This window comes from Plasmodium gaboni, chromosome 11 (assembly GCF_001602025.1).
Source record: "Plasmodium gaboni strain SY75 chromosome 11, whole genome shotgun sequence".
Lineage (NCBI taxonomy): Eukaryota > Apicomplexa > Aconoidasida > Haemosporida > Plasmodiidae > Plasmodium > Plasmodium gaboni.
The window spans coordinates 242,940-260,565 of NC_031491.1; the positions used below are offsets into that span (position 1 = coordinate 242,940).

Here is a 17,626-nt window from a genome sequence, read left to right on the forward strand (position 1 = left end):
TTTTTTAAATACATATTCTCTCTTATGACTTAAAAATGTGCAACATGAAATAATTTAAATATAATATTTTAATTTTTTTTTATTTATTTTTTTTTTTTTTTCTCTTTCCTTACGCGTTTTTTATTAATGTCTACTTAATGTTAAAAATAAAAATATATATAAAATATATATAATATATATATAAAATATATATAATATATATATAAGATATATATAAGATATTTACAAAATATATTTGGTATATTATTATATATATATATTGATATGTTCATATGTTGATAAAGTTATATTCACAATAAAAATTGATATTTTTTATTTTAAAAAGAAAAATGTCACATATTTGTATATTATGTGTTATTAAATAATATAAAAAAAGAAATATAAGTAATGGAAAGAAGAGAAAAAAGAGAAAAAAAAAAAAAAAAAAAAAGGGAAGAACGAAATGAGAAAATAATTATATAACAATATGTTATATATTTGAATAAAAATAAAAATAACAATGTTATATAATATATATATATATATATATATATATATTTATATATTTATATATTTATATATTTATTTATTTATTTTTTGTGTTTACGAAAATCTTTTGGTTGTTTCTCTTCATATTAAAAAATATATATTTATATATATATATATATATATATATTTATAAACATATGTTTTTTATAATTCGTCAATTGCTGGAGATTTTTGTTGAGATGCTTCGTCATTTTCATCCTTATCATCTTCTGAATTGTCAGCATCAACATCATCATCATCAAAAGCTCTACTACGAGCAGTTGGTAAGGTAACATTTGTTCCAATATCTAATTTAAAATCTTCTGGGTATCTTATAACATCACCATAATCAGTTATTGATGTTACAGCTATTTTGAGTGCCTTTTCATTCCATAAATCATATGTAATTTTTTTTCCTTCAAATATATTTTCTTTGATTTCATTAACATTGATTGCTCCACTTTCATGTGCAGGATCAAAATAGACTTTAATAATTTCTGCTTTATCTATAAAACCATCTTTATTAGTATCAAAGAAATTAAAATCATCAAGTGCCATTTCATCATCTTTTTTAACTCCTGAACTTTCATCAGATCTTGTTTGTTTAAATTCATCTAATGATATTTTTCCATCCTTATTAACATCATGATGTTCAAGAATTTCATTTATTTCTAATTCTTTTAATTCTTCATCTTTCATTGGATCAATTAATAATCCTACTTCGTTGATACTAAGTTTACCATCTTTATCTTTATCAACAATTTGAAATCTTTTTAATAATCCTTCTGAATGTTTTTCAACTTCTTTAGGATCTAAATTTTGTGCAAAGGCATCATTTAATTCATTCAAAGATATAAAACCATCTTTGTCAGAATCTATTTGTCCCATTTCTGCTTGAACTTGTTTTAAAAATATTTCATTTTTTAAAAAGTTTGACCATGTAGTTAATTCATCTTCTGTTATTTCCTTATCATTATTCTTATCTATTAAATGAAATAATTTCTCTATTCTTTCTTTTGCTCCATCTATTTTTAATCCTAAAATATCTTTCACCTGATCATCATTTAACTTACTTAGATCATCTAATCCTTTCATATCATTATATTTCATGTTATCACCTGACCTTACCACATTTTTATCTAACAATATTATTACACATATGCAGCATAACAACTTGTACAAATTTATTTTCATCATTTTGTAAAAACAGGAAAATTAAAATAAAAAATAAAATAAAAAATAAAAAATAAAATAAAATAAAATAAAATAATAAATTTTTTTTAATATATATAAATATATTTTATGTATGTATTTTTTATTATTATATATTTTTTTAATATATATATATTTAAATATATTTAATATATATATGTATTTCTTTTTTCTTTTTTTTTTTTTTCCCAACTGGAATAAATAATACTAAAATATTAATATTTAAATAAATGTAAAGAAATATTTATAAAAAAATATAAACAATTTGTATTGTATTGTATTGTTTTATTTTTTTTTTTTTTATTTATTAAATATTAATATGATAAAAAAATATATATGTATTATTTATATTTTTATATGTATATGAATATACACTAGATACAAAAAAAAAAAAAAATAAAATAAAAACTATTTTGTATATATGTAATGTATATATAAATAATAATAAAAGTAAAATAAATACATACATATAATATATATATATATATTATATTTTTATATTTATATATAGTATAATAATATTTTTTTTTTTATTTGATAAATTTATTTTTTATAATATTAAAAAAAATATATATGCAAATATATATTTATTAATATATATATATATATTATATATAATAAGAAGAAATATATAAGGAATAACAATATACTTCTTTTTACTTTTAAAAATAATAATAATAAAAAATGTTCAATATATACTTTTAAGAATTTATGATATCAACACATCAATAATATATATATATATATACATATATATTTTTTTTTTTTTAGATACAAGAAGAAATGTGTTTTTATTACATTTATTTATTTCATATTATTATATATAAATATATATATTTTTTGTAAATAATATATTTATTTTTTATATATTATATGTGTATAAAAGTAACTAGTGCATTACATATGAAAAAAAAAATTATTAATATATCCTTTTTATTATATATTACTATTTTTAAAAATAATTATTAATATATTATATATATATATATATATATATATATATATGTAATATATATATATTTTTTTTTTTAAATTATTATTTTGACACACGCTAAATGTTCTTATGTAAAAATATATATATATATATAATATATATATAAAGGGTTCTTAATTTTTTAAAATAATTTATATATTGCTATTATTTATAAGATATAATATTAATTTATTATTTTTTTTTTGGGGGGAGGGGCCATTTTATATGTGTATTTTTCTCTTACATTGAATAATAATTTAAATAATATGGTCGTAAAATATAAGGAATATAATATATTTGAGATGTGTTCATATGATATATTATCCAATATAATTCATTGTGTATTTTTTTATTTTTTTATTTTATTATTTTTTTCTTTTTTTTTCTTTTTTTTTTTGTTTGCCTTCCCTTTTGTGATATTTTTATTAATATATAAAAAATATATATTTTTTTTTAAAAAAAAAAAAAAAAAAATGTTGATATTCCGTTTTAACATTGAAATATTAAAAATAAGTGAATAACCGAATAAAATAATAATATGATACCCATAAGGATCCGTACTATTTTCATATATATAATATATATGTGTAACTACATTTCTTAAAAGAGTCGCATAGGTCATGTGTCACCTGGCTCTTTATTCTTATATATTAAATATTTATATATATAACGATTATATATGCTAATGGAAAAAATTATCAAATATTTTATATAAAAAAATAAAAAAAATAAAATAATGTTCGTTCTACATAAACATATATGTTTTACATGTGTGTTGTAAAATATATACACACTTAAAAAAAAAAAAATAAATGAATAAATAAATGAATAAATATATATATATATATATATATATATATATTTTTTTTACATATTAGAAAAAAAAAAAAAAAAAAAAAAAAAAGTCAAAATTTTCTATTACCATATATATTTATATATATATATTTCATAGTGGCACTGAAAAATTGTTTATAAGGTTATATAAAAAGATGCGGAAAAAAAAAAAAAAAAAATTAGGTTATACAATGTTATGAGGGGATGTGGGTTATATTTTAAACTTGCTCTTCATATTGAAATATTTGAATAGCCAAAATATAAAATAAAGGTTTGTTACACAAACAAACACAAACACAAAAATGTGAAATGATATAAAAAATATAAATATATATATATATATATATATATATATATGTATATATTTTTTTTTATTATTTCTTCCAAATAACACTTATTAATTTTATGACATGTTAATATTTTGAGTCATTCTTTTTATTTACTTTATAGTTCAAACCCACCTTTTCTTTTCATTTTATTTTATTTTATTTTTTTTTTGTTTTTTTGTTTTTTTTTTCTTATTTATCATCTCACAATTCGTCATCATAATGTTCCACGTGCACAAACTTTAGACTTCTCTTTATATTTTGATTTATTGATACCCCCCCACTAACCACATTGTCAACAAATTTTTGGACATTTTCCACATTAACATCACCATCATATACTTTAAATTTTTGTCTCTTAGGTCTAAAGGCAACCAGAATTAGACCATTCGAATATTTGGAATCATTAGATAATCCAAAAGAATCTAATATATATGGTTGTTGATATATATTTATATATAAAATTTTTAATGGGTCACTTGAAAATTTGGTTGCTACCTTTTTAATATCCTCATCAAAGGATTTATAATTTTTTTTTAATAATTTTAAAATAAAAAAACAGATTTGTGAATCTTTTTCATGACATTGTCCAGATTCATATTTTTTTTTTGTTAATTCTTGATATGTTGTTATATGTCCATATAAATTATTTTTTAATCTATTTTGTGCAACTATATGACTTAATTTTAATGACAAAATATTGAAATCGAAGTTTTTTAATTGAGTTAAATCACCTGATAAACTATCTATATCATCTACAAGTAATAACGATGGTGTTTTTATATTCTTTTTCTTAAATAATTTCATTACACTATAATTGCTATTATATATTATTCCCATATTAATTCTTTTTTTAAATTCCATTGATAATGCTTTTAACATTACTATATTATCATTCTGAGATATAAAAAAAAGCACCTTAGGAATTTCTATATTTTGAGTTAAAAAAGTATCTAACTTTTTTTGATTACTACATTCTATAAATGCAGATGGAATATTATTTTTTATAAAATAAGTTAAATTCTCATCATTTCTATTACCATAAAATGTTTCATATGATCTATCAGACTTAACTAAAACTAAATGTGGAAGGGATCTAACATTATATTTTCTACATAATATATTTTCTTCTTGACAATTAACCACTGCAAATGTTATATATCCATCAAATTTTTTACGTAATTTTAAATATTTCTTCTTAAAAGATATACAATGAGAACAAGTAGGTGAATAAAAATTTATTACTAAAGAAAACGATATATCATTTAATACTGATTCTAAATTCTTTGAACTTATTTTTAAAACTTCATTCTTATATAAATCTTCATATTCATCTTCAAAATGATTAAAACTAGGTCCACCTGATGTAAATTTAAAATGAAAATTACCACCTCTGCCACCACCACCACCAGCAGCACCACCTGCAAACTGTTTAAATATTTCATTTACTACATCTTGATCAAAATGAAAACCATGAGCATGCTCTCCTCCACCTGGACCTCCAGCACCCATACCACCTTGAGCATAATCTTCTCCATACATATCATACATTTTTCTTTTCTCTGGATCTGATAAAGTTTCATATGCGTTTGCAATTTCTATAAAATCTTTTTCTTTATCTGGCGCAATATCTGGATGGTATTCTTTAGCTAGCTGCCTATAAGCTTTTGAAATATCTTCTTTTGTGGCGTTTCTTTTAACGCCCAGTCTTTTATAATAATCCATACATCTAGCACATGATAGAAAAAAAGAAAATATTAGCAGAAGAAGTGAATGAAAATAAGATAACTTCTTTCGTCTTTTTACTACATTTGTAACATTCATTCTTTGGTGATATATATAGATATATATATATATATATATGTGTGTATGTATGTATGTGCGTATATATATGGAGTATATTATATTATATTGTATATTTTTTTTTTTTTTTTTTTTTCTTTAGCAACAAAAATATTTTACAAATATCTGTTATGCTGTAGGTCCTTAAATTATTCTGATCAAAATATATATATGTTTTATTATTTTTTTTTTTTGCTATAATGATATAATGACTAATATATATAAGATCTTAATGTAAAAATATATGTATTTATATATATATATATAATAAATCTTAAATATATTTACATATATATAATATTTTTTCATATAAGCTCAGAATAGAGGAATATATTTCCTTTTCTTTTTATTTATATGATTGTGTCATTATAAATTTCGTTTCAATGATTTTTTTTTTTTTTTTTCAATCTTTATAAATTAACTCTTTTTACTATTAAATTTTTAAACACTTTTTTTTTTTTAATTTTATTTTTTTATATATGTTAAATTTATCAATCTTGCACACAAAAAAATAAAAAAATACATATATATTATATATATATATTTTTTCTTTAATCTTATTTTTTCCAAACAAAATATTTAAATAATCATTTTTTAAAGTATTCAAATAAAGGGAACAAATATAAAATAAAATAATATTACATAAAAAAATATATATATATATATATATATATTATATATATATATTTTTTATATACTCATTTAAGAACAAATATGTAAATTTATAAAATTACAAAAAAAAAAAAAAAAAATATTCGTCTTTTTTTTTTATATTACTATAAATAAGCATTTCACATATATATATTTTTTTTTTAAATGGTTTCTTTTGTAATAAGCTTTTTTTTCTTTTTTCTTATTATATATATTAAATATATATATATATATATATATAATATATGTATATTTTTATTTTTTTCAAATCTAAATAAATATATAATATACATACATATAATATTATATCACTTTATTTTTATAAACAAAATAGGAATTTTTTATTTTCTTCTTTTTAAATATATATATATATATATATATATATATATATATATATAAGAATATATCATATATATTATATGTATTTATTTTTTATTATTATATTATTATTTTTTTTTCTTTGGAAAACTTATTTGATATAAGAAAAAAAAAAAAGAAAGAAATTAAAAAATAAGATGTATTAATATGAATATATATAATATATATAATATTATAATATTCATATTATATATATATAATATAATACATATATATATATATATATATATATATATATTACATTATAGTAATATTATATTGCTTCTTTAAAAAAAATGGATTAAAAGGCACTTACTAAGAAAATTCTTCATTTATATAATTTTTTCTATTTCTTTTTTTTTGATTAACATATTTCCCTTTTATATACAAAATATACAAATATATAATTATATAAAAAATATATATATATTATATAATAATTCCTTTGTAAATTTTCCTTTTTTTTGTTTTATTAATTCCAACAATTATTATTTTATATATACATACATATAATATATACATATATATATATATATATAAGAAATAATTAAATATGAATAAGTACCTTTTACGTTTAAGTTCTTTCAGCATTATAATAAAAAACTACAAATATATATTATATATATATATGTATATTTTTATATTAAAATTAAATAATAAATATTATCATATATTAATATATATTTATATATGTAAATTATCACAGTTGCAAATTTACGTTAAAATTATTTTAAATTTATTTTACATTTATTTTATATTTATTTTCCAATTAAAAAAAAAAAAAAAAAAAAAAAAAAAAATATTGTATTTATAGGCAACATAAATTTGTGCTTATCATTAAACGGATATAAAAAAAAATATATATGTATATTATATATATATGTGTATATATTTTTTTTTTTTTTTTGAAGAAAATTAAAATGTTTTATTTTAAGATAAAAAAGAAAAGTGTATATATTAAAATGGTCATTGGAATATAAGAAAAATGAACTATAAACAACATGTATATAATATATATATATATATATATATATATATATATATGTATGTATGTATGTTTTATTAGATGAATTTAAAAAATAATAAAATTAATATTGATACATATATATATTAATTCACCTATAAATATTTTTTTTTGTACGTCAAACTTAAATGATATAATAAAAACTTCTGGTCCCCCTCTCAAAAAAAAAAAAAAAAAAAAAAATACACATTCCAATTATGTTCTTCATTCATATTAAATCAAGGGAAACATAAATAGTAAAAATATATATTATATATATATATATTTTTTTTTTTTTATTTTTTAAAAGATTAAATATTATTTAATCTTTTCTTTAGGGTTCTATTCATAATATATTTATAAAATTATAACCTTTAAAAAAATATATATATTTTTTTTTTTCTTGTTTGTATGTTAATATAATAAATCATGTAAAGCTTAAATATTAAAAATATGAACATAAGTATATTTTATTTTATTTTTTTTTTTTTTTTTGCTTATATGAAAAGACATCCTTAAAAAATGTTCCTATAAATTGTAACTCTTAATATAATAACTGTTTATATCCTTTTTATATATTTTTAAAAGAATACACAAATATAATATATATTACATATATATATTAAAAAATGGGTAATTCATTTTCATGTCATGACGAAAAAAAGAGAAGAGGTTTAATTTTGCTACCTGAGAATTATGTTCGTTACAATTTAAATGACGATAATTATAAAAAATATGAAGAAAAGACACTTAAAAAAAATATAGAAAAAGAAAATATATTAAATAATGATCTATCTACAAAAAATAATAAAACCATAAATGGTATTCTATATAAAAATGCATATACATATAAATATATCCATTTTTATATTTTATAATCCGCACGTCTAATATATTATAACATATATATATATATATATATATATATATATATATATAATATTTCCATTTTTATTTTATTTTATTTTATTTTTTTTTATATTTAGAAAAAGAACATAATCAGTTAAGTGAAGCTTTGATAAATGATTTAATAAAAGAAAACGAACTTTATATAAAAAAATATAAAGACGATTTAATTAATCTTAATAAAGAATCCCTTATGATTCCACAAATAAAAAATGAATGTTTATATGATGAAGATAAAATATATAATTGTCTTAAAAACATGAATGAATCTACATCTGGATTTTTAAATTCATATTCGAGGTGTTATGGATATTTGAGGAAATATGAAAGTTGTGTTCAAAAAATTAAAATATAACTAAATAAATTATGTTCTTAAAAATAAGAAAATTTTATTTTATATAACAAATTGAATAATGATATATAAAAAAAAAAAAAAAAAATTATATATATATAAAAAATATATATATATGTATTATTATCTATTTATTATTTCATCAAATGAAATATATATAGAAGTTTTCTCTGCATTTGTAATATTATGTTATTTATTATTTTTTTTTTTTAATAAAATTAATTAAGGTTTGTTTGAATAAAACGTAGATAAAAAAATAATATATTTATGTATTTATAATTGTCAATGAAGTTTTTTTTTTTTTTTTTTTTTTTCTCCATTTCTTTAATCATAAATATATATAATATATATATAATATGTATGCATATTATATTATTATATATATTAACAATTAATATGTTAATTATTTTTGCAGTTATAGGTATTCCATAATATTTACATATATTATATATATATATATATATATATATATTTATTTATTTTATTTTATTTTTTATTTTTTTTTTTTGTTGTAAAATTATTAAAATACAAAAATGTACATACCATTTATGTAATAATAATATATACATATATTTATATAAAAAAGTAGCTCCTTACTACAATCTTTGTAACATATTTATATGAATATTTAAAAAAATAAAAACCTACATCTATAAAGTGTAATACAACTTATAGTATTCTATATATGTGGTTTTTGCCCAGAAGGCATATATAATGTAAAATACCCACATATATATCTATATATATATATATATATATATATATATATGTTTGTATATATAAGATTAGAATAAAATTTTATAGAAATAAAATATGGATAATAACATCAATATTGATGACGATTTCAATATAGATGTAGATTACATAAAGAAACTATCGGAGAAATACAAACATGTGGATCATCCCCTTTTTATGGATGAGCTTCCAAAAAATTTAGAAGAAAATGAGGACTTAGAAGCTTTATATAAAATTATAACAAGTGAAGATAATCCATTGATCTTAGCTCAGGATTATAAAGAAGTGGGCAATGATTATTTCAAGGATGGTATCAAATATTTTGAAGACGCTGTTATAAGTTATACTAAAGGAATTGATATATTAAATAATTATCTCAAATCAGTAGATATACAAAATAAGAAAAATAATAATAATAATAATAATCATAATAATAATAATCATAATAATAATCATAATGGTGATGTTATATGTACATACCCTTGTAATAGTAACAATAATAACAATAAAACAAACGGTGATGTTCATAAACAGAACGGAGAACAGATCAATGACGTTGAATCAAATGATAATATTAAAAATAAGCATCTTGTTAAGAATGATAAAAATAAAAATATTAAGATAGATATTAATGAAGTAAAAAATTTACTTTCTGATTTATATTGTAATAGAGCTATCATACATTATAAAAAAAAAAGATACATAAAATGTTTAGATGATTGTAAGAATTCATTTTCCTTTAATAATAAAAAATATAAAAGTCTTTATTTTAGCATCTTATCCTCTAATAATATGGAAATGTATCATGATGCATGTAAACATATAAACAAATTTGATGAACTGTTAAAAAATATTGAAGGCATAGAATCTTACATAAACATACAGGAGTATGAAAAATTAAAAAAAGATATATTTAAAAAGTATGAAGATTATTTAAGAAGAAAAAAAAAAGCACAAGATGAAAGAAAAAAAATTGAAGAACAAGAAAAAAATAAAATTAATCAAATTCAAGATATTCTCAAAAAAAGAAATATACAAACTTTGTCAAATGTGTATGATAACAATAATAATATTATACCAGTATTGTATCTAGATGATAATATGTATATACATTTTACAGTATTTTTAATTTATTATGAATTTAATATTATAGAAACTATATTAGACTTTGCTGAAAGTCAATGTATCATGGATTATTATGATATTATAAAGAAAAGACCAGATAACCAAATATTATATTGCTATATTGAATTTCCAGATGAAATATTTTATATGATAAATAATTATTTCTACATGTGTGATATAATGAATAAAATAAAATTGTTTACTCATATACTTGCAATACATATTATTGAAAATGATGTAGCAAATATGAATTTTAAGATAAATAAAAATATAACATATTTGTAAGTTGTATACACATGGCCAAGCAAATATAAATAGAGCACAAATGTGTATAAATAAATAAATAAATATATATATATATAATTTATTGATGAAATATTTTTATTCCTTTTTAAAAAAAAAAAAAATATGAACAATTCAGGTGAATACAGCCAAAATTTGTTTTTTTTTTTTTTTTTTCTCAACATGTTTTCATAAGCATTTTTAGCTATATGTTATATAAACATATGTACATATATATATATATATATATATATATATTTATTTATTTATATTTATATATTTCTTTATTTTAACAAAACTTGATTTAAAATATTTCTTTTTTTCTGTTCTTTTTATAAATTAATATTATATCATTTAATATTTCATAGGGTCAGGAAAATATTATTGTACTTATAGAAGAATGAATAATATTAAACCCACTAAAAGTATTTCTCATATGGATATATAAATTATATCTTAGATATATAATGATTTAGTTAAATAAATTTATTCATTTTTTTATTCGTTTAAAATAATATTTAATTCTTATCAGATTATGCGATTTTCTACAAATAAAAGTTCTCTCACTTTTTTCAGTCCGCCCATCGCTCAAAAGTTATTCATCATTTTAAGAATTAACGTATTTTAAAAACTACCAAAAGGAATAATTATTAAACAAAAAGGTATAATGTAAATGAATATATTAAACCTTATAATTTTACATATATTATATGATGTAATATATATATATATATATATATATATACATATATACATATTTATTTTCATATGATTGATACACTCTTAATATAATAAAATAAAAATATAAATATATAAAATTATATGGAAAAACCGTTTCAAAAATATAATAATCATTCGTATATTTTGATAAAAAATAAAAATGTTTACGAATTTTTACAATTATTTATTTTATAAATGAAAAAAAAAATATATATATATATATCTTATAAATTATTATAATGTAATTATAAAAATATATATTATTATATATTAATAGTGCGTTTAAAAAAATATATAATAAATAATTTATAATATATATATATTATATATTAAGCATAAATATTTTATATAACATACTTATTTTTTATATATAGAGCATTAGGGGGTCGAAATGTTGTTATTTTGTAGTATTATATGAAATATTAATAAAATATATAATATATAAATTATATTATATATTTTGACTAGCCAAATATTAAAAAGAATGTCAATATTAATAAAAATAAAAATATGATATTATTTAAAAGAAAAATTAAATAAATATAAATATATATATATATATATATATATATATATATATATAATATATATATACTACCAAATTTTATATTATTACTTTATAATTCCTTATTTTCAAAAATAAAGAATATATATATTATAATAATGTGTCATAAGTATTTCTAAATTAAAAACATTTTCAAAAAAATCATTATTAAATGTTTTGCATATCATATTTAATCCTTTAATACGCAAATTTTTTGTTCATTGTTTAAATTATATATATATATATATTTATTTATATTTATATGACCATATCAAGTATGTGTCTCAAATTACAATTCATGTATGATAATATCATGTAAACCAAAAGAAGGGTGTTTAATATTTTTACGCTTATTTTGTAGGTTCATATGAAAAACAATTATTTGAAATATATATATATATATATATATTTAATATTATATACATAATATAACACAACAAAACAAATTTGATGTAAATAAAATATGTATGGATATTCTTTCTTACAAAAAAAAAAAATCATAACACAACAAAACAAGTTTTTTGGAACAAAAATTCGTATGAGATTTCTTTTAAAAAAAAAAAAAAAAAAATAGTACAAACATTTAATCATATAAATATATATTAAAAATAACAAATATGTTTCTTTATTTATATGGAATATTTTGATATTATAGTTCCTAAAGAAAAGGTTGGTGTATAAATATCACTTTGTTTATAATTAAGTAGAATTGTTGAATTTAATATTTTATCTTTCATAGTTCTTTGAACTATGTTAAGTGTATCATATAAGGATTTAATTTTAATTTTAATTTTATTTATATTAATAGATTTTGGAATATTTTTATTAAGATTTAGAATTTTTTTTTGATTTGTATGTTCTTTTAAATGCTTATAATATTTTATTAAGATACTTTGTAATTTGTTATCATGTTTTGATTGTATATTATTTAATAATTTATTATATTTTATATTAATGTTATCATATGATAATAGAATTTCTTTTTTTATATATCTAAAATAGTCAATGATTTGAATATGTACATATCTTTTATTATATTGAATTAATGTGTAAGCTCGAATTAAATATTTGGCTGACAATTTTTCTAAGTTATCTTCTTTTTTTAATAGTTCAAATAGTTTAGAATCATAATAATAATTGTATTTCACTTTTTTAATTGGATAAGGTGAATCCATAACATTTTTTGAATAAGAATCATTAGTTTGTTTAAAATATGTATTATTATTATTATTATTATTATTATTATTATTATCATCATTTGGTGTGATATTATTCATCATTGATGTAGATATTCTTTTTTTGCTCCTACTACTTATGCAGCTTTTATCAATATTACATGGTGATACAATATTATTTTCAAAATTGTAAATTAATTCATTACTAGGTTCATCATAACCTGATATATTTATAATTTTTGAATATTCATTTGACCTATTATTTAAATTAATGTTTTTAAATTTTTTTTTTTTTTCTGTAATATCTTGTTCTTGTATTGTCTCTTTATTATTAATTGATATAATATTAACAACATTTACTACTTCATCTTTTACGTTTTCATTTATTTCTTCATTTTTTATATTATTTGTTATTATAAATTTATCTTCACTTTTGTCATGATTTATATGATCATTGTCATTATCATTATCATTGTCTTTGTCATTATTATTGTCTTTGTCATTGTTTTTGTCATTGTCATTGTCTTTGTCTTTTTCATCGTTATTTTCTTTATTATAATTATTTTTATTTTTTTTAATTTGTTTTTTCTCCTTCTTTTCATTTCTCTTATTTATTAAACAGTTGTCATCCTTATAATTGCAATTTATTTTATCATTAATATTCTTAAAAAGGTTCGAGTATTTTTGGGTCATATTTTTTGTTATGATATTTTCTTCACTACTTGTCATGCGCAAATTATTTAAATTATCATGACTATTGTCATTATAATTAAGTATAGTATTCGAATCATCATGTTTAATATAATCAATTTGATCTTCATTTATATTATTTTCTTTTTTGTTTTTATCATTTATGTTATAATTATTTATTGTCTCTAAACATTCCTCAATATTTTTTTGCTTTTCATCAAAGTTCAATAACTTCCTAACAATATCAACTGGGGATTTTATAATATAATCTTTATTAATATTATATTTATTTTGTGAATTATTTAAAATGTATGACCTTTTTAATTCAGAATTTAATTCTAAATCATGTCTGTTTATCACATTATTTTTATTTTGTATTTTTTTTGTTTCTTTATAATTTTTACTATTTAAAAAATTTTTATCATTTTTTATGGAATAGTTATATTTCTTATTATCTTCATTTTGTAAATCGTTTGATATATTTTGATTGTATTTATTTTTTTCTTCTTCATTATTATTATTTGTAATATATTCATTTGATATATATATTTTATTATTTTTTTTATATATATTTGTATGTATATCTTCTTTATTTGTATTATCTTCATTATTTATTATTTTAATATTTTCTTTATCATAACTATAATGGTTCAATGTATGTGTCTCCTCGTTTTGTTTTTTTTCTGTTTTATCTGAATATGTGTAATAGTCTTCATTTCTGTTTTGATCCTTATTTATATGTTCATCCTTAGGAATTACATGATTAAAGAAAAGGTTCTTATGATTTAAGGTTCCTTCTTTGATGTTATTATTATTATGGTGGTGATTCACTCTTTTTATATTCATCGTGTTATTATCATCTACTTCATTGTTTCCTTTTGAATATTCTTCCTTACCAAATAAATCTCTTGTAGTGGCATAACTAATTTTGAGAGGTTCTATTTTTTCCTTCTTATGATTGTCATGAATAAATAAAGAATCATTATTTCGCTTACTTGTCGAATTTTCACTTAAACAATTTGTATTGTTATCATGGTTTTGTTTACATTTATTATTATTATTATTATTATTATTATTATCATAATAAACATTTTGATATTGATTTTGATTATATATAATATTATTATTTATCCATTTATTATTATAATTTGAATGGACATGTTTTAATATTGATTCTTCTAATAACATAGTTTTGGTTTCAACAGAAACATCATCATTTAATAAGCACAATTCTTTTGTAGTTGCAAAGCTAACTTTTCTTCGTTCTAACTTTTCTTCATTTTTTAAATTATCATTATTAATAAAGGACATATCATTACTTTCTATCTTATTAAAATGTATATGATTATTTTGAACTACCTCTACATTATTATCATTAATATTATTTGGTTCATATTCTTCATATGTATCATTTTTTTTATTTTTTTCATTTTTATCATTATCCATATTATGAACCTGTTCGATAATATTAAAAGTATCTTCTTTAAAATTATATTCTTTATCAACATGTAGTTCCTTCTTTTTCTGTCTTTCATTATCACTCAATTTTTCTATGTCAATACGAGTCATCATAAGTTCATGCACATTCTTACATATCTCTTTTGAGTTTAGTTTGATTCCTATTTCTAGATTGTCTAAAAATTTATCTTTAAACGTATTCTTTAGTTTGTTAGACAGAACACCTGAAAGGGAAAAAAAAAAAAAAAAATAAAATAAATAGGAGATAATAAATAAATAAATAAATAAATATTATATATTAAAATGTTATGTGACAAAAATTTTATTATCATTTAAATTTTTTAGTATATATATATATATATATATATATATACATTTTTATTATTTCACTTATACCTGATATTTCTCCCTTTTTAAAATAAAAGAATACAGATTTGTAATTCGGATCCACTTTTATTTTCATATTATCATATGATATAACTACTAATAATTTATGTTTAATGTTATAAAAATAAGAATAAAAAAAATTTATTAACAATGATCCTTTATACCCCCATGATGATAACTTTATTTTATTACATCCATTTGGTGATGTATTCATTGTTATATCGTTTATATTTTGTTCATATGTATTAAGAAAAAGATAACAATTGTTTATATATATATATGAATTAGTTTTTAAATAATTTATATTTATATTGTTTTTATTTTTAGTTATATTTAGAAAATCATAATAATCATTATTTATATTATTTATATTATTTATATTATTTATCATATCATTATTTATATTAATATTCACATTACTTTTCATATTTTTTTTTTTATTTTTTTTGGTGTTTTTCTTATTTTTATATTTTTGCTTATTTGATATATTAGATAACAAATTATATTTAATATTAAATTTATTAATTTCTTCATTCAATTCTTTCTCATTTATTATTTTTTTATTTAAAACTTTCATCATTGATATAATTTTTTTTTTTATTTCTATATCTGGAATATCATCAAATTTTTTAATCAAAACATTTATATCAGTTTGTAATATATCTATATTTTCTATCTTGTCTATATTATTAAATATAAGAATTGATACATCTAAACATATTTCGATTATCTTCATTAACTTACATCCTATGTGTATATAATATATTTCAACATTATCATCTTCTTCTTTTATATTATTTAATATATCATAAAATTCAGATGTAGTTAATGATATTATATGTATTAGTGTAGTATAAAAATGTATCAATTCATTTTTATATATATTCCATGAATCCATAAAACCATTTACATTATTATTTAAATCAAGAATAAAAAAAAAAAACGTTTTTTCAAAAATATATAAACTATCATTATTATTATCATTATTATTATTATTATTATTATAATGTTTTATTTCGTTTGAACACGTGTCTATTATAATATTTATATTCTTAAAAAAAGAAGTATTCTTTATTATCTCATCTTTTAAATTTACACATTTATCTATAGAATAACGAATAAAATACATGCACTCATCAGCTAAATAAAACATTTTCTTATTTATAGAATTTATACATATTTCAACTAATCTTTCTATAATTATATATTTATAACTAAAATTAGATTCCATGTCTATTTCTATTAGGTCATGTAAAAACATAGACAACGAATATTCACCTTCATCTGCCGCTTCATTAAGTTCTTGAATTATATTCCTGTTATATTCATCGATATCTAAATCGTTCATTTTATACATTTAGATAATCAAACAAACTGTTGCATATATAAACAAATATATTATATAAGAATATTTGATACACACACATTTATTAATATATATATATATATATATGTAGATCAAAATTTAAAATTTTTATTTATTAAATAATCTCTCTGTTTTTAAAATAGCTCATCATATTTGACGGAAATTAACAGAATTCATTTCA

At 17.3% G+C, this 17,626-nt stretch overlaps 6 protein-coding genes and 1 non-coding gene across 7 annotated transcripts in view; 3 read left to right on the forward strand and 4 right to left on the reverse strand.

Annotated features, from left to right (window-relative positions):
- PGSY75_1108500 (putative succinyl-CoA synthetase alpha subunit) overlaps window positions 1-33 on the forward strand; it is a gene marked incomplete at both ends in the record, with an annotated part of 1,330 nt that extends 1,297 nt beyond the window's left edge. The window contains one exon of the mRNA XM_018786211.1: window positions 1-33. This exon is cut by the window's left edge and continues 876 nt beyond it. Coding sequence (XP_018641006.1) covers window positions 1-33 — 33 coding nt within the window.
- Window positions 34-672: 639 nt separating this feature from the next.
- PGSY75_1108600 (endoplasmic reticulum-resident calcium binding protein) lies at window positions 673-1,704 on the reverse strand (the record flags this gene model as incomplete). Its single annotated transcript, XM_018786212.1, has 1 exon — window positions 673-1,704. One exon carries the CDS (start codon window positions 1,702-1,704, stop codon window positions 673-675), a length of 1,032 nt encoding a protein of 343 aa, XP_018641007.1.
- Window positions 1,705-4,056: 2,352 nt separating this feature from the next.
- Window positions 4,057-5,676, reverse strand: PGSY75_1108700 (heat shock protein DnaJ Pfj2; the record flags this gene model as incomplete). Its single annotated transcript, XM_018786213.1, has 1 exon — window positions 4,057-5,676. One exon carries the CDS (start codon window positions 5,674-5,676, stop codon window positions 4,057-4,059), a length of 1,620 nt encoding a protein of 539 aa, XP_018641008.1.
- A 2,658-nt stretch (window positions 5,677-8,334) lies between these two features.
- PGSY75_1108800 (hypothetical protein) lies at window positions 8,335-8,966 on the forward strand (the record flags this gene model as incomplete). The annotated part of the gene is made up of 2 exons (XM_018786214.1): window positions 8,335-8,527; window positions 8,692-8,966. The coding sequence occupies 2 exons, from the start codon at window positions 8,335-8,337 to the stop codon at window positions 8,964-8,966; spliced, it is 468 nt and encodes a 155-aa protein (XP_018641009.1).
- An 810-nt stretch (window positions 8,967-9,776) lies between these two features.
- PGSY75_1108900 (hypothetical protein) lies at window positions 9,777-11,108 on the forward strand (the record flags this gene model as incomplete). Its single annotated transcript, XM_018786215.1, has 1 exon — window positions 9,777-11,108. One exon carries the CDS (start codon window positions 9,777-9,779, stop codon window positions 11,106-11,108), a length of 1,332 nt encoding a protein of 443 aa, XP_018641010.1.
- A 503-nt stretch (window positions 11,109-11,611) lies between these two features.
- PGSY75_1109000 lies at window positions 11,612-11,717 on the reverse strand. Its single transcript, XR_001974530.1, has one exon. It is a non-coding gene; the product is annotated as a small nucleolar RNA snoR07 (small nucleolar RNA).
- A 1,281-nt stretch (window positions 11,718-12,998) lies between these two features.
- On the reverse strand, window positions 12,999-17,436 carry PGSY75_1109100 (hypothetical protein; the record flags this gene model as incomplete). The annotated part of the gene is made up of 2 exons (XM_018786216.1): window positions 12,999-15,916; window positions 16,089-17,436. The coding sequence occupies 2 exons, from the start codon at window positions 17,434-17,436 to the stop codon at window positions 12,999-13,001; spliced, it is 4,266 nt and encodes a 1,421-aa protein (XP_018641011.1).
- Window positions 17,437-17,626: the final 190 nt, after the last annotated feature.